This window comes from Coturnix japonica, chromosome 5, assembly GCF_054131305.1.
Source record: "Coturnix japonica strain WE chromosome 5, WE-NBRP24, whole genome shotgun sequence".
Classification (NCBI taxonomy): domain Eukaryota; kingdom Metazoa; phylum Chordata; class Aves; order Galliformes; family Phasianidae; genus Coturnix; species Coturnix japonica.
Window position 1 is genome coordinate 46,376,569 of NC_140667.1, and position 26,525 is coordinate 46,403,093.

General features: G+C 43.2%; 1 protein-coding gene across 17 annotated transcripts in view; it reads left to right on the forward strand.

Moving 5' to 3' along the window:
• EVL (Enah/Vasp-like) overlaps nucleotides 1–26,525 on the forward strand; it is a 117,557-nt gene that overhangs the window by 78,063 nt on the left and 12,969 nt on the right. For all 17 annotated transcript variants that reach the window (XM_015865521.2, XM_085550560.1, XM_085550563.1 and 14 more), the window contains exons 4-5: nucleotides 22,318–22,381; nucleotides 25,533–25,594. In XM_015865521.2, the coding sequence (XP_015721007.1) occupies nucleotides 22,318–22,381; nucleotides 25,533–25,594 (126 nt within the window). The remainder of the gene's footprint in view (nucleotides 1–22,317; nucleotides 22,382–25,532; nucleotides 25,595–26,525) is intronic.

Here is a 26,525-nt window from a genome sequence, read left to right on the forward strand (position 1 = left end):
TTGATAGCTGGGAATGTCTGATGTTATTTGTATTAAGAGATAGGAATGGGAGAGGCAGGAGGGAGCAGGTGATGTGGATGTCTGAGGGCACTGTTGATCTTTGCTGAAATGCTGGATCCTCAAAGCCACCTGTGGTAAGCTTAGGTCAAAAATGTTTGCAAATCCCTTGTTCTTGGCCAATGCAGGTGACGATCTTGCTCCATGTTGGTTCAGTTGTTGATCTTCCATGGCCATGGGCTCCAGTTGGTGAGTTCAGACTCTGAATACTGAACTACACTGTGTAAGCAGTGGAATCTGGCAGATGTCCCAAGTTACTTTACCCTGAGCTATCAAGGAGCAGTTTTAAATACACACATAGCTGGCCACATGGCATCTGGTGTGCTGGCATCATGGGACAGTGCTTTGGCGGCAGGATACCATGCCTGTCAGCATTTGTGCATGTTTGCAGTGGTGTTACTTGGCTGTTCAGCACAGATGTTATTCAGTGTTGACTGTGGAGTATCTTGGGTTTTTGTTACACTTTTAAAAATACACGTGGTCAGAAGCTGTTGAGATTAGTTAGCACCTCCTGTGACTGCCTGAACTTATAAATGTGAATTGTTCATTCTTGTGAAGCTTCCTGTGCCATAGTGGGGTGAGGTGCAGGTACCCAACTGCCACACTGCTGCTCATGTGGGGCAAGAGGGGCTGAAGAAGAAGGCTGAATGTGTTAGAAATGGACTCATCTGGATGGGGATTGACCTGAAATGCAGCAGTTGTGCAGTTCTGGACTGTTGTTTCAACCATTACTTTGAAAAGAGGTTGTATTTTTAAATGTGAAATTATGCTTATTCCCCAAAAGTATTCTTCAGAACCACAAGCTGAGTCGGTTTCTAGTTAGCACAAGATTATTTTACCTCTGTCATATGCAATCGTCTAGGAGAAAATGTATTTATTTATTCATTTATTAGATTTACTTAGCAGTGACTGCAGTAACAAGCAATTTAATTGATGAGAAGTTTTTTCTTTCTTCTTTGATGTATCACTATTAGCATCCACAATATAAATGACTCTGGGCTTGGGCTCCACGCATCATCTTACAGGGGCCTTGCTAAATGCAAAAGAAAATGCTTTGAATCAGCAAAACAGCAAGACTAATGAACTCAGGAGAAGAGCAAAGAGCCTTTTGTTGTCCACCAGAGCCTGCTAACGCATTAAGTGCTGCTGCTAACTAGAATGGCACATCTAATGCAAAGGCTGGCAAGGATTAACATGCAAAATGCTGCAGGATGGGCACCCAGCATGATGAGGGAGCATGCTGGACACGTGGCCAAAATGTCAGACAGGTTGCTGGACTTGGGGAGAGAAATGAAGCGTTACCTTAGAGTTGTGAGAAAGTGACTTCAAGAAGTGGAAAAAGGCAAGAATCCAAAGGGCAGCATGCTTGTGCTTCATTTTATGCCTTATCTTTCTGACTGTTCTGATTGCTCTAAATTTAGTATTTAGACCTGAGGGCTAAAGCTCGAATAATAAACACAGATATGTTGCTCTTCAGGCTAGCTGGCATTTGATTCCTTTTTTTTGCTATCTGCTGCAATATCCCTCTAAGCCCAGGAACTGCATTTTATTTGGCTGTTATTATATTGATTTCCATACAAGTAGAATGGATATCGCCTCTGGGTGGCTTTTCATTATATCATAAGCCTGAGATGTAGCCCCAAGCTGCCTTCTTTTTGATTTTCAGATTATACTGCCAAGTCCAGAAATCACCCAATTAGGGTTGTGCTGAGTATATTTCTTGTCTTGGCCACATTATTTTGCAGTCAGATCTTTCAGCACCGCCATGTTTTAAATAATGTTTTCCCTGACGCTGCAAATTGAGCAGTAAGTTGAAGGCAGAGGGTCACTGAGAGTTAAGGGGTGTTTTGGTTAGCAAACCTTAATACGCAAGAAAGGCATTTTTATCCTGATGCACTGAGAAACCATTGCAAAACTACACACTAAGTGTACAAACTAAGCATTCTTTTGTGTTTCTATTTTTAAGCTCAAATTTAGGGTATGCTTTGAAAGCAAAATCATTTTGTTTTAAATGCTAAAATGAAACGTGCTTTTTAAAAAGAAAATTAGCTTTTATTCATAGTCAAAAAGCCAATATGACACATAATTCTTTGCTTATCCGTAATTTGTTTATAATTATCTGTTTTTCAATTGAAACCCCAGATTTTACCTTACAAGTCTTTTCCACTGCTGCAGTAGAGGAAGTATTGCAGCAATGATTCCTGGTCAGCAGTACTTTAAATAACCAGATTGCACATTTATTTTTTTAATGGGCTATTTTTGGTGTTAAGATTCACTTATGGCTAATGTGAGAACAGTAGTTATTTAAACATAACTGCAAAACATATTGTCAGCCTTCACACTACATAATTTAAACCAATATTTTATCATAGTATGTCAGAAAGAGATAAAGTAGGTTTGTTAATACAGTTTTTTTTTCATTTATATTTTCTTTTGTGAAGGGATATTTTGTTCTCTTGTATATGTTTTAAAATTAGATATGTTTTCTATTATCTTAGTTTAACACAGATTCAAGACTTTAAGTGTTTTTTTACTGAGCTTTCCACACCCATACTAAGCCACACTGAGCTCAGTGCCTACTGAGTAGATACAATTACACCTCAATTTCTTTCTTTTTTTTTTTCTTTTTTATTCTGTTAGAGCATCTTGTTCCCCTTATGTAAGTTTCCGTTAATAGGAGAATAGAGAGTTCCCTCTGCAGCTCATGGTGTCGTGATCCAAGTTGTTTGTGATGGATTTGTCAGCACAGGTAGTTGGCTTGAGTAAATTTAAATTCAGATCTTTTCCTCCCTACCATTGAGAGAATGATCTTCCACTGCTTATATTTAAGAGTCTGTTTATGTCTTTCTTTTTTTCCTGTAGAAGAAGCAAACCCAAAATTTGACCCTTTGATAGTATGACAGGCTGCTCTGGAAGCGTTCAAGAATTGTGTAGTTGTGGCACTGAGAAGCATAGTTAGTGGTACAGTGGTGATGGTTGGACTATTTGGTTTTAGAAGTCTTATCTAGCCTTAATGATTCTATAGAGCTGGATTGAAGGGAGGACAAACAGTTGCAACTTGTGGGCTTGGAATGCCTTGCAGAAATCAAGCGATGCAGCCCTTTTGCCTTTGGACTGACTTGCACTCAAGGCTTTCAATGACTGACTTTCAGAAGTTGCTGGCAGGGCTTTGTTGCATTAGAAATATGTTTTGGGGGGAATAAAGATGAGGGCACATTTACAGTGATTGCTGGTTAGAGGGAGTACTGTGGAAGGATTTATACTCATTTTCATGTCAGATTAAGATCCACTGCCATTCTTTGTGTGGGTTAAACACAGACAGTAGTTATGAGAGTCAAGAGCTTTTCTGCTGGATTTCCTAGTTGAATTTCAGCAAAATTTTATCAGATGACAGCGCGTGCTACGATACATTAATATGTTTTCATATATAGAGCAGATATAACAATAGATAGTGCATTGTACATGCAAATAATGCACTGTGTTCACATGGGTTTGTATTCCTAAGAAACATATGGCAACTCTAACTCAGTGTGAGATCAAGCTTGTGGCATTCCAGCCTCGGGGCAGTCCTGGTTCCTACCAGGTGAGACTTCTGAGGAAGTGTTTTGTGGAAGATTCCGATGCTGCCTTGTGCAGTGCTGCTGTCAGGAAACAGAATTCCTGTGAAGGAAGTGGATTTGCAGCTCATAGACTTCGTGGGCAGAAGGATGATGAAATGTTAATGTAATTTTCAGCCAGCGGAGGATGGAGCTGATAGCATAAAACAGACTTCATGTTGTTTCAGTGAAAGCTGAGCACTCAACAGGAAGAAGCATTAGCTAGAAAAGGAAGCAAAATGCTCCCACATCCCCACGTGTGAGTGACTGCAGAACTCATAAACACAGCCAGGGCTTGTTGGGTGAGACTGGCAATAGCGAGATCCACCTTTCATCTGTCCCTGCTTCAATTTCAATAGAACAAATCTGTTCCCCATAACTTCCTTGAAGTGTTGTTAATAGATGGGTCTCACCTGGTCCTTGTCCCTTGCTTTCCTTTACATAGATGTGCTGCTGCAACTGCTGGCAAGAGGAGTGAAAATATTTCTGTTGGGGGACTGCCCTCAGAAGCAAACAAAAAATGTTCAGGGGATATCTATGTACTTATGTATTTGAATACGGTTAACATTATGAACTAATTATTCAAGATAAGTATTCCTTATCTCTAATACTATGTTTTAGAAATAAATCCTGCTTTTACAGAAGACGTAAAAGCTTGGTGCCCGTGATGTCGTTGTGGATAAAAGGGCTTCATTACAACTGTTTAATGCTACAAGTGACAATTTCCTCTCTGTTTGTAATGTAATCATTTTATTACTAATACCTAAATGTCAAATATGTCTCCACTGCGTGTCCATTTCTACAGGGTGAGAGACTGCAGTGCAGCCTGAGGTGCAGCGTGTGGCTACAGACCTCAGATCTGCTTTGCTAAAACGGTCTAGGAGCAAGTGAGATCTTTGTGTCTCAGCGCCTAAGTAATGCTGCAAAGGACACTCAAGCTAAATTACAGACTTTGCAAAAGAGCTCTTTCTGCTTTTCTTGCGGTCCTGCTGTGGAACTCTTTGCTGCTGCTTTGTACCCATTCATTCCCTTGCTGACGCGGACGGGCGCTTCTTTCACTTGCAAGAGGTCAGTCTGCCCCTTGCAAAGCAGTGTCTAACGTTGGAACTTTTTTCCTTCATTCTCTTGTTCAAATATCAGTCCAGTGTGGGTCAGGAGTGACTGTGTTACTACTGTGCACTCTTTTGAGAAGAGCTGAGGAGCTCTTTCTGTCGGCCCTAGGAGTTAAAAATGTTCACTGCCCTTCAAAACCAACCTCCATCTCACTTTCTGAGTAACTGGTTGTGTATCTGGTTCTGCTGGTCCTCAGCATGCATCCCAGTGGCCAGTTTTGGTGGTAGAAAGGTAAAATCAGCCAGCTTGAGGACGGTCCTGATTTTTTGTTATTATTGATGATCATTTATTTATTCATTTATTTATTTTAATGGAAAATATGATTAAAGCACATCAGCTAGTCAGGAAGTAGAAATATATGCAACCTTTCCAAATATGAGAATGATAGGCTTCCAGCTTAAATGCCCTAAAAGCACTAGATGTTCCGGAAATCAATGGAATATTTAAGTAAATTTATTATGCTGCCAGTATTTATTTGAACTGCAATCCCCCATTTGAAGGGGAGAAGAAGGAGCCTTTGTAAAGTAGAAAATAAGGAGTAAAAACAGTCTCATTTTCTCTTTTCCTCTCATTTGCTGTCTCGTCAGGACAGTAAGAAACTGCAGATGGAGGAAGTTTCATAAATTACTTTGTGCACTGCACAGAAGCAACGTTTTGCAGACACATACTAAGGATGAATTATTTTCAACTGTTGAAGTGGATAAACAGTTTGAGGCTTCCAGGTCTGCTGTTAAATGCACCACTTCTGCTTACACTGCAGCTCAGATTTGTAATTGCAGCTGAGTGTGTGGCTGACAGCAGCCCCTTTGGCCATCCCATGGCACTGTCCATCGCTTCACATTCAAGCAGTGCCCGTGTCCTTGTGGCAGCACCCAAGTGGTACTGCAGTGATGCAGTGCAGAGGAGCAAAGTGCCGGCCTGGGTGCTCTGAGAGAACTTGCCATGCTGCCAGCTTCCTTCCTGGGTTTCCTAGAGCCCCCAGGGGCAGGCAGGATCCTTGTCTTTAGCAAGTCTGTGCAGCACTCTCTTGCCACAAATGTTGCAGTTCAGCACACATCTGTGTTATCAGAGGGAAGAAGTATTTTACAGAAGCGTTTCATTGGGAGGAAATTGTAGCTTCAGCAAGTTCTGCAGTGTTACTGATGGGAATGTGATCTCTGGCAGACAGAGACCTTTATCATCAAGGCAACTTCTGATTCTGTGCTTCCTTGTCGTTTGTTATTTCTTGTTCCCATCTGCAGTTGAGGGTACCTTTGTTTGCTCTCCAAGATCCCATGCACCAGCACAGCAGCTGTGTACGCCGTGTGCATCCATCAGGAAGAAAGATCACAGGCAGAGATGCCCCCAGGAGAGTCGTTCTGAGATCTCTCCCCAAGTGCAGTTACTGTTTTCGTGCACCATACTCAGTCAGTCTGCATTCTGCAGTCCGTGACCTGTCATGTTGTTTGTCTGCATTTAAAACTCCACGCAGCTGAGAGCTTTCACCTGTGTACCATTTTGTCCAATACTTTTCTGCTCTGCACAGACCTGAGAATAACCTTTTCTTGTTCTGTTTGCATTTTCACCCTATCAGAACATGTCCAGATGCATCAACTCTTTCTTTCTATGCTGTCATGGGGTCGTACTCTTCCTCATGCACCCTTTGAAGCTACTGCAGGGCTGCTCGGGGCTTTCACAGCTGAGATGCCTGGTCCTCCATGTGTCTTCAAAAAGGCAGCAGTGTTGCCCACATTCAGCTGGTGAGGACATGCAGGGGAGGGTAGCAGGACAGGGTGGATGCTCTGCTATCTCAGCATTACAGCTGCTTCCCACCTTCCTTTGCTTAGTTTCCTTCATGAATTATAACACTGGGAAGTTGGAAAGGAGGCTAATCTATGCAATATTCCCCCTCCCCAAGCCCTTTTTCTGGGAAGCAGAGGAGAGGTGTAGAGCATCCAGCTGGTGAAGTTCCCAGACTGTGACCTCTGCTCTTGTAAAGGGCAGTCACGCACTGAAGGTACAGAGTTGACCCCCAAGGAAGTGCTTGTGTGAGTAATCTCTCACCAATACATGACAGATATTTGCTTGTCTGTACCTCATCCCGTATTTTTTATGTTGGGAGTTTAAACAGGAAAAGAGCTCCAGCATTTGTCTGGTGTATGTAAATTACCATGGTAACCACTGCATTTCTTGTGCTCAGGGCGTTTTCCTAAGTTCTGCAAGAAGCTGTGGCAGTGTTTATTTATCCAGTTCTGTCAGGTTTCATTAAGCCTGTAGCTATTTTGGTTTTCATCACACCTTTTCCTTTTGTTATCCCTATCCATTTTAACTCTGTGTTTTTCTTTTCCTATGTGTGTATGAGTACACGGATGCTTACAAGGACCAGAACTCCTCTTAATGACAAGAGCAATCAGAAGCTTCCATCTAGAACATTTCCTTGATGCAAAAAGAGCAGCGTGGCACTGAATTGTCATCATTTAGGACACTTACCTCATGTGCAAACTTTGAAGTTTACAGTGTTCCTGAGCTGTCACAGTCTCATTCATTATTGGATGAAGATAAGCCTTTTGGGTTTGACTCATTTGTTGTGGCATATGGAGTAGCACTGTCTATTTTAGAGATCTTGAGCTGCTGAAAATTTTAATACTAAGCATCCTACTTTTTGGTCCTTTTTTTGTGTGTGTGTGAGGTCATCTGTAATGATGGAACTCAACTTCAGGAAAGCATTTGGGAGAGTACTAAGTACTCTTAGGTCTTAAATGCTGAGTTATCCTTGAAGTAGCTACCTTAATTAAGTTTTTGAAACTGCTCAGTGGACCCCAGGTCATCAGCAGATAACTCATTTTGTAGTGAAAAGTGTGGTCAGATGAAGTTTCTTTATTTACTCTCCAGATGCTATGGAGACTAGTGATATTTGCTTCCTTAATTTCCACTATGTCTTCATAGAGAATTCCTTAGGCACTTCTTGAGATCATCTAGATTGGGTATGTACTTAAAGCAAGGCTGTTTGAAGTTTGTGCAGGTTGTTCACGGACTTTCCCCACTGAGTTCTGAGCATCTCCAAGGTTGGAGAATCCTCCGCATTGTTCCAGGTCCATGCCATTCCCATAGATTCATTTGGACATTGACACTAGTATCAATCTTCTCCTCTCCAGCCTGAACAGTTTAGTTCTCCTGGTAATGGTGGATGGTGTGCTCATCCTCTGCCTACCTATCTTACCTGGGCTACATACCTTCTCAGCAGGGCCCTGCCCCATAGATAGGCCTGCCCTGAGGAGATGAAACCAATGGCACGATTGCCCCAGGAATAAGAAGCATTTCCTTTAATTTAGGCTACATACTATGGCTCCAAATCACAGCTGTGCTTGCTGAGAGCATAGACTGCATGGAGTGCAGTATTTGTTGAAAATCATGAACTTTGCAATATTGCAGGGACCACTGATTATATTCAAATCACATACATAATATTGTAATGACAACAGTCCTAGGTGTTCTCTGGTTTCTCTTAGGTTGGCAGAGGGATTTCCACTACCTTCCCTGAGGGTTTTATACGATGACTGTCTGACGTTATTGTGTTGATTTGACAATTATGTGTTGTATAATAATGGAATTTTTGCTAAGAAATCCCAGATTCCTTTATTTCTTTCCACCAGTGACACTTCATGTTCATTAATGATAAATCAAAACTAGAGAAACAGAAAAGAGATCAAATTGTATTGTTGAACAGAAGTTATTTTAGCTGTTTTGTTATCAGGATTATGTAGACTGTGTCTGCAGAACTTCACCAAAATTCAACAAGTAATTAGTCTTATCTCCTCAAACATAGAATGCTATTATTAGAAAGCATTTAATTAGCTGTCCGTTGTGATGGAGCTGAAAACTAAATATCTCCACACCTATCAAATAGCATCTAAGAGAATAAAGCCAAAGCATCAATGATAGTAGCTCACAGACAGAAAGTATGTTAATATAAAATGTTTTTAATAGCCTTTTCACATAATTAAGTCAAACATAAGTGGTTTAATATAAATTACCATACATATAAATTATCTTCTTTTATTCAGTAATGCGATAACACCGGTTGTAGGAGAAAATATAAAAACTGAAATACATTAGGGAAACATTGTGCACTACAATTAGGTCTGATGTTGCTCACTGGGGGTTTTGATTTGTTTAATTCACGTAGATATGTCGACAACACTGCAGAACAAGAAAAATACAAGCATACATTTAATATTAGTTTCATTGTTTGCTCATGCATATTCGAGTTAAACTCTTGGTACCACATGATTTCAGATTCTTTTCATGAGTCCCTAATCAAATATTCATGGTTGTACTCTCACTTACAGTCTGTTCTCCTGGTAAAGAAATGATTCTGGAGTCTACCTTGAAGTATGCCAAGAGCAAGGCCTATGTTAGGTCTAAGCACTGGTCTTTTTAATGCAGGAGTGGACACCATAGCAGTGGCTACAACCAGCTGTAAAAAGACAGATGCTGCTTTGGCACATTGTTAGCAATACTATGAACGCTATGGAATTAATAGTACCTGTTGAAATTATTTATCTCACTAAGTTTGCTGTGCTGGGCTCACAACTTACTCAATTACTCTTACAGTCACTTTTGTGTTGCTTACTATGCTCCTATGTAGGTCGCTCTTCTAAAATGAAATGAATGTGTTAGTGCTGCTTATTATTTATGCAGCACCCTCACTAGAAAGAAGTAAATCTGACAAGATCCAACCTCACCTTCATTTCAGCTGGTAGGGAAGGACAGTTTGTTGCTTTTCCCCCTTTGAAGTGCCAGGTCTCTGCAATCTCTTTTTAATGATCCAAATGAGAAATAAATATGGAGAAGGAAGGATTTGCTGTGCGGAACTGAAGGCTTCCAGACATTTTGAGGCCACACTGTGCAGGGCTGGGAGCATCACGAGGTGTGCATGCCAGGCCCCAACTCCATCATGGCCTCACGCCAGCAGCCAGGCAGGATCTCCTGCCTCCGTCAATGAAGCAGCTGTTGGGCAGATGAGCGTGCTGAATTTCAGGTCATTTGATAACTAGGCCAGGCAGCCGTGTTTTGCAGTTCAGCTTGGGTGACATGTAGATGGGGAGCTTCAGCAGCACGATGTGGAATTGCTCACGTTTCTCAACTCCCCTCCATTGTGTTTGGCTGTGCTGGGGGTGGGGAAGCAGGGATCAGCCAGATCCCATCCTTGGCAGACAGAGAGCAAATGCATCACCAGTCTGGTGCTTCTGATGTGAGGCATTGTTATTTTTCCAGTTTTATGATGAGTGTGGTTCCTATTTAGAGTATCACATCAGGAACTGAAAGGTGGCTGCAGTCCTGGTAGTCTCTGCTTGGCTGAGCACGTGAATTGTGGCTCTGAGATCAGTGCTTCCAAAGAAATGTGTCAGGAACCAACAAGGAAAGCTTCCCAGTTCCTTCAGTGGGAGTACCTGAGAGGGGATGCACAGGGAGGGCACGGGGAGCTTGGAGAGGAGCAGCCCTGCCAAGCTGCTCAGAAGAAAAGTGGCAAAGCTTGCTTGGGGATGGGGAAGGTTTAATGTAACATTCTGGGGAAAGATGCTGGAAATATCATGGTAATTTTCTCAGCTTGGCAGGCTTTTGAGCTTTAACGGATTCCCAGAAGAGTCAAGCAGATCTTGGATGTAAGGAAGTGATAAACAGTGATGCTAGATTCCTTGATTTTTAGATCAAAAAGAGCTCATTGAAGCTGTCTGCTCTCACCTCTGTGCACAATACAGACCTGCAATGTTCTGCAGTCGCAGGTTCTGTACCAAGCATGTAATGCTGTTTGTGCTTCAACATTACACAAAGCCACAATCATGAGTTAATAACTACATGGGATAGAGGACACACTACTTTCCCATTAAGTGTTCCTGAGTCAGTCATCACTACCAATCTGGGCCATCTGGGATTGCTCCTCTCCTCACTGGTGCTGCTGTGTGGGTCCTTGTGTGGACCCCTGGAGCTGGGTCAGGATGCTGCTGGTGTGCTCCACTTCTGGGTGGGAGCTCAGCATGGGGCTAAGGGGGATGCTCAGGTACAGGAACAACCCCAGGGTAAGAGATGTGGGAATAAAGACAGGGCTGCCAGACATTTCAAGAATAACCTCAAAGAGCCATTTTGCTGTGAGTGAGGCTGGGTTTAACATAGTTTAAAAGATTTATCTGCTCTCCCTTCCTCCAAGCTTCTCCTTGTAATGCAAAGCATTTACAATTTCAAATGGTAAGAAGTTAAGCAGCAGAAGAAAGCAGGGCAGCAGTTGTTGTGACAGAGAGCAGACTGCAGGAGCTGCCCATCGTATTAGAGGTGGCAGCTGAGTCTTGTTCACTGCATTTCAAAGACAATTAACCCTCCAAGGCTAAGCCGATATTTTTAACTTGTGTGCAGGGAGGGAACATGCACACGTTTTGTCACAGATGTCTCACAGCCACTAACCATACCAGCCTCCTCTCAATAAGGAAAGCCAGGTTTGGGGACAGAGAGCTCACCCAAAAGCAAAGCAATAATTAAACCTCCTTTAGCCTGTTTCATGCAGGAGAGGTCCCGTTGTGGCTGGCAAGATAGAGCCCAGCAGAAGTATATTACCGATGACAGGTTTGCTCACAGCACTGGGCTCGAGAGGAAAGGCGCACCCAGCAGTGAGTCATGGGCACTGAGCAGCTAGCCACAACACATGGTGATATTCAGGTTTCTAAACCCTCCCTGGATCTGTGGGTATTTTGGGAGAGCTTGTGGCTTAGTCACTTAGGATAAGACTCATCAGAGCTATATTTACAAGGCTGAAAGTTAGATGAGGAGTCAAAGCCAGGCTCCTCCTGTAAGCTGGGCAGAGACACGCCACCAGGGGAGCATTCATCCCTCAACAAGGTTGGCATTGATAGCTGGTGATGCAGCCATGTTCACAAAACTGAGTTTCTTCTGAATTGCTTTTGCTTGCCCCTATATGGGAGTTTGGCAGGTTTGAGGTTTTCCTGAAGGCTTCTGCTTCATACAGAATGTACGTCACAGTGTGCCCTGAATGCCTGCTCTGACTCTCAGGGAACAGAATGCACCTTGTGAATATTTTCAAGTGAATCATATAATCAATGTGCAAGCTTACATTAATTAAAGTTGAGCCCTCTGAGAACTATTGAGCCTGTGACAGCACTTCCTTTGCACCAAATAATCTTCATAGCTGTGTAGCATAACTTTGACATTTTCAAGCAATTAGATCAACTAAAATTTTGTGTAAAAGATGATTTAGAAAACAGTGTGCTATAATCATGTTACTAGTGGCTGTTCTTCCCATGCCATCGGCTTCTGATGGGCAGCAAAGAAATCTGGGAGGGGATCCATCAGCTTCATGCAAGAGTCCCAGCTCACTGCAGGTTTAGCTATGGCTCTTTGCAGGGAGCAGCTCCAGAGAGACCACGTATAGAGACCACCTCCTGGTCTGCTCCATGCACCAGCTAAGTTGCTGGGGATTCAAATGCTGTCTGCAGGGTGACAGTCATCCCATGAGCATGGTTTGTTGTTGGGAAGTCTTTCATCTCTCCTCAGGACAACAGCCAGGAGTCCTTTGGGAGTGGTGGTGGAAGTGGAGGTTGAGAGCAAAGAAAGGCAAAAGCAAGATTTAAACCTAGTTTAGTGTATGTGGCTTCTGCAAATAGGACAAAGCATTCGGCACTTATCCTCTATAGAAGAAACCGGTTTCTATCTACAGGACTATAATGATATGGGCAGTGGGACAACCATGGTTCTTTTAGTATATTTTATCCAGCTGAGAAATGCAGACATTTACCCTTTTCCTTCTTGAATGTTTTCCAGACCTCTTTAGAGCTCAGACTTCTCAGAGAGCTGGTGGATAAAGATGCTTCTAAAATCAGAAAACTGAACACTCTGTTCACTTGATGGTGTTATTTCAGTTTTGGCACAACTTTTGTGTTTCAGCTGATAAGTGGTTCCCAAAGCATGGCAAATGAATATTGGGGAAAAAAAGGGAAAGCAACCTTTCCAATTAAGGTCAAAATGTACAGAAATTAAAATGATGCCAGTTATATCAGCAGCATATTGGCTCCAATGCACTCAATCACCAGATATAAACAGTAGTTGCTCAGACAGCTAATTACAGACTTCCTGCAGTAGGCTTCATGTAAGACAGCCACCCACCTGCCTGCTACCACTTGCAGGATTAGAGCTGTCCGTTACCTTCACTGCTGTGGATTGTAGTGTTACAGTTTGCCAGCTTCTGTTTTAAAAACAAAACAGAACACGTTTTTCTAGTGCATCTCCTTTCCGAGGGCTGCTGCACCACCTAAGTGTGGGGCATCACAAGCGATTCCCAGCCTTTTCAGTGGACTCATTATAGATGTATGTTTGTCAAAATGCAGTTTGTACAATTGATTTCCTATTACATGGAATACAAGAGAAGTTTGTTGTGGGGGTTTGCCTTCTAGCCATTTGGGATGGATTTGTGATTATAATAGGGTCAAGGTTGCTTTTTATGTAGGAATCAGAGATGGTCCATTGAATTGCTACTTAAAATCTCTGCACAGCAACTGCAAGTACTGCTAGTACAGGAATCATCTGTCCTGCCACAGGCAGGCTGGTCTGTAAGCTTTGTGAGGAAGAGTCAGATAAGGATAGTTAGAAATTGTGAGATTTCTGCTTTGTTGGTTTGTTTGTTTAGGTTAGCAATAGAGATCTTATAAAAGCATTTGAACTCAGTGTTTGTTAGTTTGTTTTCTCAAGTTTATATAAATTGTTAATATTTGGTAATTTGTAAGTTTGTTTGTCCAGAGCAGGAAGCTGAGGTGATGGCTTGCATCATAGTTTCTGAAGCAGCTGCTTTCTCAGGCTCTTTCTTTACTTTCCCTTTGAACTGTGATGTTATTTCCCAATTCCAAAGGATCTCTTTCTTGCTGATGTTTGTAGGTTCTTAGTTTCTGAATTAGGAGTATATATTTGAGTCCCTGAAAGAAGTTCTCCATCCATGTGAGCTCTCTTTGGCGATCACCCAGAGCCATGCTGTGCCATCTAGGTGTAATTGGAATTCCCAGTCATAGGATGATATTGGCTCTGCTTGAATGAGCTATTTAAAAGTGGATCCAGTAGTGATGCAGGGAATGTCAGCATTTTGGAGGTCATTTCAGATGCCAGGTGTTTCCCTTCATCCTATGATATAAGAGGGAAGCAAAGGAGAACAAGAAGGACTTGGAGCACTCTCAAAACACAGAATGCAATGGCTTGAACAAACCATTTGCTCGAGGAAAACTGAAGTATTCTTGATAAAATAGTCTATAATTTCACTGTTTCAATACCAGTATTTTACGTTTACTTCTGAATTTTTTAAGCCCTCAGAAAGCAATTGCTGACTATAAGACTATCAGAATTATGGGAACCTGAACTTACACTCCAGTTTGAGTGTAACACCTCTGTTTGCTGATGTACTTATCATGCCAGCTAGCAGGAAGGATGAGTATATGCAGGTAAAATTTAGACCATCTGTGTGCCATAGTGAAAAAGGTAGTTTGCTTTTAGCAGAGTTTTTACTGTCTCAAATATTAATTAGCTAATGTGTATTTTTCCACATCTGATAACTGAGAGGTATTGATACTATAGTGTTAAAATGGGGCATAAATAATTCATAGCAACAAGCATTAAAAAACGTGATAAGCAGTTTTTCTATTAGAATAAGTATCACTCAGAGAATTTTTTAACGTTGTAGAAAGTAGGAACAGGGAGGGAGAAAACACTCAGTCATGCTGAATTTGTATTGTTTATGAAGGGCAGGTGTGGCTGTTTGATATATCTCAAGGTAGATAGCAGCCCACATCCACCTGGAGTTTCACCCACCCTAACTGTACAAAGCCTTCCAGTTTCTATTCAGCTATTCCAGAAATTAAGTATCAGATAAATACGTACCTGCTAAGTTCAGTGAGCCAAAACACAGAGTGCTCTGAATCAAAGTAGTTTCACTGAGGCTACATAGATACGTTGCCTAGAGCAGCTGGGGCTGCATGAAGTCACCACTGGACAGAGCAACACAGAGGCAAGGAGAAGGGAAAGGGATAGATGGAAGAGCTACTGATAAGGCAAAGATAATAGGGATTAAATACTCTGTGTGTCCTCCTCGTACCAAGTATCCCTTAGCTTCAACTGGATGGCCTTCTGTGAAACCTGCCATGCTTACGTAACAGAGAGGAAAGTAGAAAGAGAGAAAAGTGCTGGGAGTTCAAGAATGATGGGATGTTGAAAGAACTGAAAGACGACAGGTCTAATATCTAAGCCATAGATATTTATTTCTGAATCCAGCATGTTCACACTTTTATTTTAATACAAGAGCTGTGCACTCATCGCCGGTGTAACCCTTTGACTTCAGCAGCTACACTGCCAGTGAACTTGATCCCATGTGTTCATTTGCAGTCATTTTTCCCCCAGTACAAGCTAACATTTTCCTTCTTATTATTCACATCCCTGCATTTGCTTGCAGAACTAATTACTTCCATCTAGGCAAGCTTATGGGTGTCTAATTGGGGCAAGGGGCAGAAAATGGAATTTCTTTCTGACATTTATGTTATTATTTCAGGAGTGCTTCTTCTTGTCCAGACAGTGTGCCAGACAGTGAAGCCTGGCATCCGGGCACCCTGAAGAACTGCAACAGGCAAAGCAGAGGGCCCAATTAAATATTTAAGCATCTGGGTGCGCTGTGCAGGTAGCAGGGGATAGATTACATTCGATGAAACCTGGCCTGCAGCAGGGTGGGCGGTAAGTGCTGGGCATGAGGACGGTGGGGAGAGCAGTGTGCTGAGGAGGCTGCTGCCATACTATGGTCAGCAGGGAATGGATCTGGCACTGCTTCTGCCTCTGCCACTGTGACTGCATCGTCCTGTGCAGGATGTCCTGTAGGTGAAACGGATCTCCCTGCATGCCATGCTGTGGTAGGAGAGGGGGGGGGGTGCTTGAGTTTTCTGGATGCTGGGCTTTTGTGCATGGGAATGCTCTGTGCCTCCATCCAGTTCGCTCTAGGATATGGTTTGCAATCATATTTTATTGACTGATGGTTTGTTTTCTGTTTGCTTTTAACTCTGGCAATGGGGCAGTAGGATGCTGAGTTCCTGTTTGAAAGACAAAACCCGTTAGATCTGTGTGATGCCAGCGTTAGTCAAGGCTCTTAAATCAGAAGTAGTTACAGCAGAAATACAGATTGGTGACTTGTGAATCAACACATTGCATTGCTTCTGTCTTTACTTGCTAATAAATAGCATCTATACTCATGGCACAGTTACTGGTTTAAAAAAATAGCTAAGAACAAGGGCAGTGTTTATACTTTCTATAGTTACATGCCTGTTTACTTGTTCTTTCCTCCATGAGAACTTGCCTGTGACTGTCAGCTCGTGTCAGTCCTCCTGGAATTGAGGACTGGGCCTTGAGACTGGAGGCTGAGGAGGTTACTCTGGGTCCTGAAGCTGCTGGGACTTTCACTTCCCCTAAGCAAGGGGCTTGGCTTCTCGTGTGAATGTGGATGGGATCAGGCACTGCATTTGTATCTGTTTGCTCTTCCATTTAGTTATGTTTTGTAGAAAAGTCCTCTGCCTTCTAGCACCCTGTCCAGGTAGAGACATCCATTCTGGTTGGCATACAGCAGCATTGGGGTTTAAATCTTGTTAACATGGCTCTTGTCTGGGTCTTAACCATTAACTAGATGCAAAGTGAGTGTTTGTAATGTGGTGTTTTCTGTGTGTATGTGCTGCTTCAATGAACAAATGAGGTTGGAGGCCCTGCTGTTCTCCATGGAAGTACAAACAGGAAACCTGCCCTGGGCAGCTTACTGCCTCACTGGGGAGAGAAAGAGGAAAGAGACACTTAAAATAGCAGTGTTTTTCTTTAAAAAGGGGAGATTGGCCTCGCAGTGTTGTATGGGGAATTGGGCCAGTTACAGACTATGGTGCTCCAGGCTCCTTGGGTTCTGCACCAGGCTACGCTAAGTATAGGTATATTTCTAATTTAATGCGTCATAATTCTTACTGTTAAACAAAACTAGAGATGATGTTTGACAAACCGAATGTGTGAATATGAATTCAAGCTTGTTATTTGATGAGCTGAATTGTACGCATGACATGTGTATAAACAGGTTCATGTGTGTGTTCCTATGCAAATACACACCTGGTGGCACTCAGCTGAAGGAAGATGCTCGGTTGATATTTTGCAAGACAGACATGTGGGGCCTTGAGGCGTTGTCCCTAAAGCCCGTGGGAAAGTGCTCTGTAGATCCAGCAGTGCTTTTCCTGCAGGGCACGAGCCTGGCATTGCTATGTGCATGTGCTGACCTGCTCTGCTGGGACAGCACCTAGCAAAACAGTCCAGTACCTCATTAAAACTGTATTCAGGAAAATATCTTTGTCATATGTTGTATGATACGGAGTATTGATTTATCCCCTTGGCTTCCTTGCGGCATCTACTGACTGGGCTCTGGAGTTGGCCAGATCCCCATGCAGTGTCAGTGGGGTATCTCTAATCCTCTTGATTTAAACAAGTTTGATGATATTTGACATCTTTCTTGAAGCTCCATTACTGCCTAGAGGCATGAGATTATGAGCTGATCTTGATCTTTATTGAAAAGTTTATACCTGGATGTGGGGGGGAAATTGGCTTAATGCATATTGTGGAAGCCATTTTAAGAAGGGAAGAAAGTAAGAACTGAAGTATTTGTGGACTTGTTTAGATGTGTTTTTGCATACATTTTTTAGCTTCACCATTCTGAATTTTACTGATTACTTTTTGAGTTCTGGCACTGTTTGCCATCTCATCCTTTCATGTATCGTGTGTGTGGTTATGAAACCAGCAGCACTGGAATCACACCCTCAGCAATTCAGCATTGCCTTTTTCCCTCCAACAACAACAAAAAAAAAGACATCTAGTCCCATAGTTTTTCATGCACATACAGTTTTCTGAGAACCAGAGGCAGCTCCCATGCCAGAAGCAATCAGTCCCTCACTATGATGCTCATGTGCCACGAAGCTGTGTCTGGAAGCAAGGCAAGCAGCCTGTGGGGCACAGAGATGTATCTGCATCACTTTGGTTCTACCGCAGCAGGTGGCTGGCTTATCCACCTGTTTCGTTAGTGCCTAATGAAGCACTCACTAAATTATTTCTCACTGGTTCTGAGCTCAGTGCAGCAAACAGAACCCCCTGGGATGCCCCAGGGTCACCTTTCCCTGCCCTGTGTGGGTGTTCCCTGTGCTCACCTTACTGGCTGTGCTCTCTTTCTTGGAAAGCTGAACGGGGCTCACCTGTTCTTGGATGGTCCTGTAGAGGGTTTCCTGGTAGAAAAGCTTCCCAAGAGAAAAGTCATGGTTCAACCAAATGCTCTGCCTAGGAATCTGCAGCTTTTACTTCTCAGCTCACACTATTCTAGCTCCTAAGGAGAAAATAACTCCAAGTTCCCATGCAATTGCTGTCAGTCACTGGTAAGAATACAGACAGCCCCAGACAAGTTGTGGATATCCCATCCCTGTTGAACTACCCATTGGGTTGCAGTCAGCACTACCTGCACCTGCTTTCCAGCCTGCTAAATATCAAGTACTATAATGCACAGTAGCACAGGTGCTGTGAACAAGAGAGAGGTAAGAGAGAAAACGGCTTTGCTCCAAGAAGAGCTGGTGGACCTCCACAGTCCTTCACCCACCCTGCCTCCGTCAGGGTTCCCCTTGGGGTGACACTGTCCCTGCTAGCCCTGGATCTGTCTCATTGTGGAACACCTCCCATTCACACCATCACCTTTATCAACTTTTAAAATTCTTTTATATCTTTTAAAACTATATTTTATGTGTGTGGTACCCCAAACAAATGCTCCTGATGCTGAGATGAAGTGCACCTGTGCCATGTCCTTTACATATTAAATATGATCCTGGCTATCAGAGTGCAGTTGCTTACTAGAGGGATTACTTCAGCACTGAGTCATCTTCATTGCATTCAGAAAAAGATAAGTTCTTCTTTCCTATCTTAACTGAGACGCCACCATGAAAGCTTATAAATACTGTGCCACAGTGGATAAAGAGACAGGATCAAACAATTACCATCGTGTTTTATGCAAAATAGCTGAATTAACATCATTAGCAGTGGATTCCAAGGCATGCTGCTTTCTTGTTGATGTGCTCACTAGCACTCCTGGTGCACTGAGGACAGGTTCTCTCTAATCACCTTGCAGCATGGTGTCTCTAAGTGACAGTGTTATTGGGTAACTCCTCTCTGCATTTCATTTCTCCCATTGTGCTTAGTGAGCAGGCACAAGCACATGGCTGTGCAAGTAGGAGCCCCTGCAGTTCCATTTGTTGATGTCCTAAAACAAAACAAACCCAAAACACCTGTGCACTCTGCACACAGCTGTTATTGAGGCAGATTAACTTGTTAACCTGTTAGCTTGCAAGAGATGGGAACCAATACCAGGGTAGGGCACTCCCATTTTAAATACCAGGCATGTTTTCCAATATCTGGTACTGTTCTTTGACCTTATCTACACCACAGAATTGCACCAGTGAATGGTATATCAGTTTTCACCTTGAATGAACAGACTTCATGCAGAACCCTTGTGCTCACACCCCTACTTCAGTGTAAGGAGGATGTGCTTTATGTTGGGTTAAAGTAATCTTACAGGTGAACAGATAAAAGATAAAGCACCTGTAATATTGGAAGTAATGTATTTAAGAGCTGTTAAGTTGGAGGTTCCTAAAATTCAGTGTTGTATAAGGTAAAATGAGGTTGTGTACAACATTGCTAGGGATGCTTTTTGGAGGATGTGTTTGACTTTTTGCTGCCTGAAGCTTGTAGCACTGCCAGGCACTACTTGGCCTGTTCAGATTAAGAGTACCTTAACTGTTGATTGCAGGTCTCACCTGCAGGTAAATTGATGCAAACAAATGTTAGGCATGGTTGTGCAGGCATGGGTTGGGTGTAATTCACTTACATAACGTTAGCCGCCCAGGACCAGTGAAGCTTAATTAAGGCTGGTAAAGCTTTTTGCAGTTCTGCAGGTAAACTTTGGCCAAATTGTCAGTGGTGTTATAGAAGGTAGTTAACATCTTATGTTATAAAGGCTGTGGAGGCACCCTGCCTGTGAACAGTACTCTCTGAAGGTCTATCTGTGTGGAGTTAATGTTTAATACAGGAGAAGTAAACGTAGCATGAGAGCTGGCATTGTGGTATGAGTCCAGCCCTGCCCAGCTGACAACGTTTCCTCTTGTTCCATGGGTGCTTCTGTTTCCTGTGACTTTATGTGCCCTGAAGTGGGTTATGAGCACTCTCCTGAATGGTTAGTGCCAAAACTCAACTCTCACGGGCCCCAGCTCTGCCCACTGCAGCTCTCAGTTGCAGTCCTTACCTGGCCACAGACATTAGGTCTGCATGGCATGCTGTGTCATCCAGCGCTGGTTGCATAAGCTCAGGTCCCAGAAGCAGTGTAGACACCCTGCTTTATCTACATGCTTTATCTAGACTAATTAGGTCAGTGGTTTGTCCAGGATAATTGTCTCTGCTAATGAGTCTGAGCACAGTGTGCTGTTTGGTTCCTGCGCTGGCTGCCATGGTGGCTGCAGCTCAGTGGCCCCTGGCCACACCAGGACTTCTCTGAGACACACTGTCTGCACCAGGGCAGCTTCAGACCCAGAGCAAGCACACAGCACACACAGGGAGCAGAGAGACAGCGCTGAGCTCTGCTCTCTTGTGACAGCAACATGATGCAGCAGGGCATGGAGATGTGTCAGGGGAGGGTCAGGTGGGGGTAAGAGAAATGTTCTTCACCAGAAGGTTGTGAACATGGAACAGGCTTCCCAGGGTGGTAGGCATGGATTCAAGCTGCTGGAGTTCAAGGAGTGTTTGGACTGGGGGGGAAAAAAATGAAGCCCGAACAAACTCCTATAATGTGTGGTAATGGGCCAGACCTGGTGCTTGAACCTGACTCTCCTACCATCCAAGCACACGTAGAAACCATCCAGCAGCAGGCAGAGGCATATGTCTGTCTGTCACCTCTTTTCCTCCCATAGTCTGCTGTGAGGCTTTTTCCCGACAAAATCATCACATTCTGTTCATATGCTGAATGTAGATTTTTAGTCTCAGCTCTGTTTCCATCTCAGCAATAGATCCTGCCTTAGCCCAGCACATTTGTCACACTGGTCTCTGAGCACCATGAGGCTGTAGGGCTTGCAGAAACCCTGCTCTGCTTCCAGTGAGGAAAATGAATGAAAACCTGAAAGTGCTCAGATTGGGCCTTTCACAAAGCCCACATTACTTGGGGAAATGAACCTCATGTGGCCATTTTCTTGCATGTGCTCAGCAGCAGTAGTAGCATGAGTAAAAGGAAAAAGGTTTATTTCCAGTGGGTGGCAGGGTGCAGAGATGTGGGAGGTGCCAGGAGCTGCCACCAGCACCCAACCATCATCACTCACTGCAGGGAGCTCTCTCAGTCACCTCCAGCCATGAGTATGGTGCTCAGTGCTGCAAACCTTCTCCAATAAGCAGGAGGAGAAAAAGGAAACAGGGAAAACTTCAGTGCTTTCCCAGAATCTGCCTTGAGCTGAGTCCAAATTGCTTATATAAAGCACGGTTCATTATTAGAAAGCAACGAAGCGAGGAAAGATGGGATGTTCACGGCGTATCTCCTGCATTAATTAGTTGCTAAAGATGCAGATTGCCACAGCAATGGAGCCATGGATGGGTCAAAGCAGAACTGTCTCTCAGTTTTACTAGAATTGCTGTTCCTGAAAGCTGGCAGAGTAGGAGGCAGCTTGCAGTGCAGCCTGTAGAGTGTTTAAATGAGGGTGTCATTACAAGGAGAACTTACTGGTCATGCTTGTTCATGTCTGAGAAATGCCTGAAAGGAGTTATTTCTTATGGCTGTAGGTAACTTGAGCATATTAGAAATGAATGGAAAACAGAACTCCGTGGTGTCCCAGGACAGCACTACAAATAGCTTTCCTCAAACTCACTTCCAATCACTGCAGGTCTCTGCAGTGACACAGAGCGGTTATCCCCGTCCCACAGACTGTGGTTGACCTCTACAGCTGGTTTACATGCAATGTGTTGGGTGCTCTCCCTCAGCTGGCATTATCTGATCAGCTCCCACTGCATTGCTTCTTGTTTTACAGAGGGAACAAGCTTCCTCCCTCTCTTCTAGTCACGCTTTCTTTTGTCTGGCTTTTGTACTCCACTTCTAAAGCAGCTGGAGAGGAAAATCACATTAAACAAAATGAACGCATAGATGTCAGTAAAATAGAAGAAAAAGGAATTTAGAAAAGAGTTATGGAAACAAATGACATTTTGCTGCTCTGTGGTGATTTCCATAGGAAGTCTCAATGTGTAAAGCAGTGGAATTAATCATTACTTAGAAAACAACTGTTGCACATCTAAAGATGCCTTAAGAGAGAGTTAGGTCATTTTGGGGTCCACGGAATCATGTACCGTGATAATGTCAGTGTAATGTTTCTCCTTACCCTCTTCAGAAGAAGCATTTTCTGGAAAAGTCATCAACTTTTCCAATGCATCCCCAATAGCATTCTATTTTTTTCCTCTGCAGGTCCAGCTGCCCAGCGCCAGGTCCAGAATGGGCCATCTCCAGATGAGATGGAAGCACAAAGGAGGTGAGTCAGTTTAATTACGGTAGGCTTCTAGTTTGTAACTGGGATGTGTGTGCAGTCCTTGCTCACTAGTAAGCAACATTCTTTCTACTCACACCTGTTTTCTGTTGATTTTGAGTGTTCTGGTATTATTGATATTGTATCTGTAATGACTTACAAAGGATGAAGTGAACTGAAGCCCTAGGTAGACTCTGCTCAAAGACAAGTGTGAGGCATGCTGAAGTTCAGAGTTAACCATAAAACATGTTTAAAAGAAGTCTATGGAGTGTGTGTTTCTCAAGTAAATTAAGAAGGCCTAACCTTACCCTGTTCTGGATTACTTACTGGCAGTTGCTACTCATGTTGCCCAGGAAGCATGCAATGGACTACATGCACTGCCAGGAATAACTTAGGCTCATCATATGATTAATTCCAGAATCATATGCCATTCCTTTTATAAATGCTTTGCTCTAAACAGGCTAACAAATGAAACTATAAACTCATGCCCAACACCTTGTATGTTTAGTGCCATTGTTACATGCAGCCTTTTCTCCAGCCACCAGCAGTAGTCTCCTTGATGTCAAAGGAAGAAGGTGGTCAGGAATGTCCTTCCTTTGATGCCTTCTCCATAATGAAACTAGAAGGATGATCTCATTTCAGCTTTGCTGATTCACTCAAGACTCCTGTAGCAGTGGTATCTTCAGCTACCCTTGCCCAGCAGAAGTCATATATATCCAGTTCTGAGCAAACAATACTCCATGTGATTCTCTCTCCCATTCTGCAAGAATTATAGGGAAAATGCAGGGAAACTACTTTAGTTAGAGAAAATATTTTAATTATTGAGGTTTTTTTGTTGTTGTTGTTTTTTTGTTTGGAGATGGTAAGAGCCCTTGGAGTAGATATTATTCTACTGCCACAGGGCATATGGTTCTGGGAAGTCTACTTTTGCTCCACTGGACTGGAATAAGTAATGCCAGTATATGCACTTAGATATTATTGCATCTGCACTAGAGGATTTTCAGCTTTAATTATGTTAATGCACTCTTAAAACAGAGAGCAGGCCTAATTTTAGGCCTCTGTTTTTTTAGTGTCTTGCAAGCAGGCAAGGAAATCAAGTTATTATAAATGCCATGCAAATTTGTGTGCTTTAAAGACCTTTATACAAATGTTTAAAGAACACGTTTTATGTCAGAGGATGCGATTTGTCCTTTCTTGTACTTTACTCCTGGTATACTCCTTAAGCAGCCTTGTACAAATCTCGGTCTTTATTTAGTTCCACTGGAACAAATGTGACTTCCTTAGAGTGTAAGAACTTCTCCTTTTAGCATGTGTGGGAGGATGTGCTTGGCTGGTACAAGCTGCTCCTGCCCAAGGGCAGACAAGGCTAGCATGAGCCCAAAAGACTTCAAATGCCCATTCTGACCCTTGTTCTGAGGAGCACCTGGCTCCTGCAACTGCTCCAGGGGCTCAAGGGACTTGGATACCTCTTACCCACCTTCCTTTCCAGCTCTGTACCTGTGGAATTTTCCCATGCCCATTCTCCAGATGAACCTAGAATCTGACCCAGGGTTTAAAGAGGAGAGTACACATCAAGTCTTTCATCATCAAATCTTGCTAATAAGTGCCAAGCTATTGCAGGGGACAGTGTGCTTATGGAATTCATAGTATGTCCTTTTAGAACTGGAATTTCAGCAGCGAAACTGATGCTGTAGTATCGGCGTTCAGTACATAGCTACCCAGTAAGAGCCAAGATATGAGCTGATGTCTATTTGGTTTAGATTGTTCTATCTGATATAAAACCATTGGATTCAGCCAACTGTGGCTGTCCCTCAAAACTTTCCACTTTGTACATAGAATAATCTTTCCAGATGCCTGTAATGATTTCCTAGAAATTGCCTGTATTTGCTGGATTGCACGACCTGAACATAATACCAGTTTAAGATTGATCTGTCTGTACTGAATTATTATCATTGTGGATTTTCCCAGCCCATCTATTAAATTAGAACTGAAGCTCAAGGGGATTGTTTTGCAAACTAAGACATTCCTTTTGTTCCTATGCAACGTAACTTTATTTTTATGGATATTTTTTCCATTAAAAAATGTCTTTTATTTTTATGTAAATAAGAAAACTGCAGACTCATTTGAATGTACGAGTAGACATTGCTAAGATACTGAGCAAGGAATCCTTAAAGGAGTGTTGCCTTTAGCTAAGCTTGCCTTGCTGTACAGAACAAGAAACAAAACGCTCTTGTAGGGAAAAAAAAGGTAATTTCAGAGTTGCCTGCAGTGTTTGCGTGTTGGAAAACACTTGGTTGTTTTAGCTCTCACTCTTTTTAACCACGGAATGGCAGGAAGGGCCTGTCACAGGGCAGCGTTGGCAATTTCTGCAGTATTACAGCATGCAAGAGAAGCCCTCTGCTGATGCATCTAGCAACTGCAAGTCTCTAGAAAGAAAAGCCTGTGATAAGGCTTCTCACTGCATGTATCTGCTTGGGCAGCCTGGGAGCCGGCAGCTCCTGAGGATGCAAAACAACCAAAGCAGTGAAGTAATTCCATCCTGAGCATGCATGGAGCTCCAGGTACTCCTAGCATGGTCGTGTGTCACAGCAGGGTGGCTCTGCTCACCTGCAAAGCTGTGCTATGCCAGCAAGTGACAACCCTGCAGCAGGGCACACCAGGCTTTGTACAGCCAGCAGCTAAACACAGCACAAACATAATGTATTTTCATTCTAACTTAAAGTCCTTTGGGTTCCTGATCTGCAGAAGTCTCACGAGTGTGCAATTTTATGAGATGCCCCTTGCTCTTCCCCAGGGATGCTGACATGCTTTGAGTCGAGGACATGCATGGCTGCTGTGCTATCCTGGACCTTCTGGCCATGTCTCCTGCAGAGCCCATTGTGGAGTTTCCTGACATGGATCAGGCAGCCCCTTGTCCAAGCATCTGTGTTGTCCTGCAGGTGCCAGGCTCTGTCCTGATTGCACATCCCCAGCACCTGGCACCACTGTGGTCAGGGCAAGTGAAACCAAAACCATGACTGTTCACTGGAATGGCATTTGTGAGGACTGGCTCAGACTACCCCATACATACGTCCTGAGGACCTCACAGTGAATAAAGCTCTTTAGAAAATTTATAAAGAATACATAATGACTGGAGGTTTTTTCATTGCTGTTTCAGACAAGTGATGGAGCAGCAGCAACAGCGCCAAGAATCTCTGGAAAGAAGAACTTCTACCACAGGTATGTATAAAATACCTGCAAACAAAGCAACTATGGTATCTTCCTGCTTTTGTCCTCTAGTTGTAGTTGGGGTTTTGCATGGTTTCACATACATGGTTAGAAATTACAGAATCACAGAATGGTAGAAGTAGGAAGGCACCTCTGGCTCCTTCTGCTCCAACCCCTGCTCCAGCAGGAACACCCATTGCAGAACACCCAGGACCACATCCAGGTGGCTTTTGAAGATCTACAAGGAGGGAGACTCAGCAACCGCTCTGTGCATCCTGTGCCCACACTGGAACGAGGGTTAAGGCAATGATTAGACTTTAAAGCATTTGCAGCAATGAAGCGTGCAGGTAGAGTTAGACAAGTGTGGGGCCTGTCAAAGCTGGTAAGCAGAGGGGGATTTTTGGCTTGCCAAGGCTACATGGTCACAGAGCAGTGATGCCTCATTTCCAGAGGACTTCAATAGAAAGGGATGGCAGTGCCAATTCTGGGCTGCCCCATTGCTCTGTGGTGCAGTCAGATGCAACACAAAGGAAATGAGAGCCCTGGAGTATCATCTGTGGGGATTTTGTAGTGATGAAGTGAGGAGTCTTCTGTGTGCTTAATGGAAAATACATATATATTTAATGAGCTTATGAAAATCTTCTATAACATATTAAGTTGCACAAGGCTGAGTGAAGAGCTGACAGGAATAGTTTATAGAGTATGGCTTGGCCTCTGTGAAGGCTGGCAGCAAGATGGTCTTGTTTGGTCTTTTGTTTTGGAGGCACCAGTCAGTCTGGTCACATTTATAATTCTTTTTCTCAGCTGTTATAACTTTTCTGTTGTTTTTTTTACCTAGAACTATCTCAGAGATAAACACATACCCATATGCCTTAGCTAGGGACAGATGTTTCTGGGCTGTGTCTGGGCAGAGGTTACCATGTGCTCTTCTGCATCAGAGAAC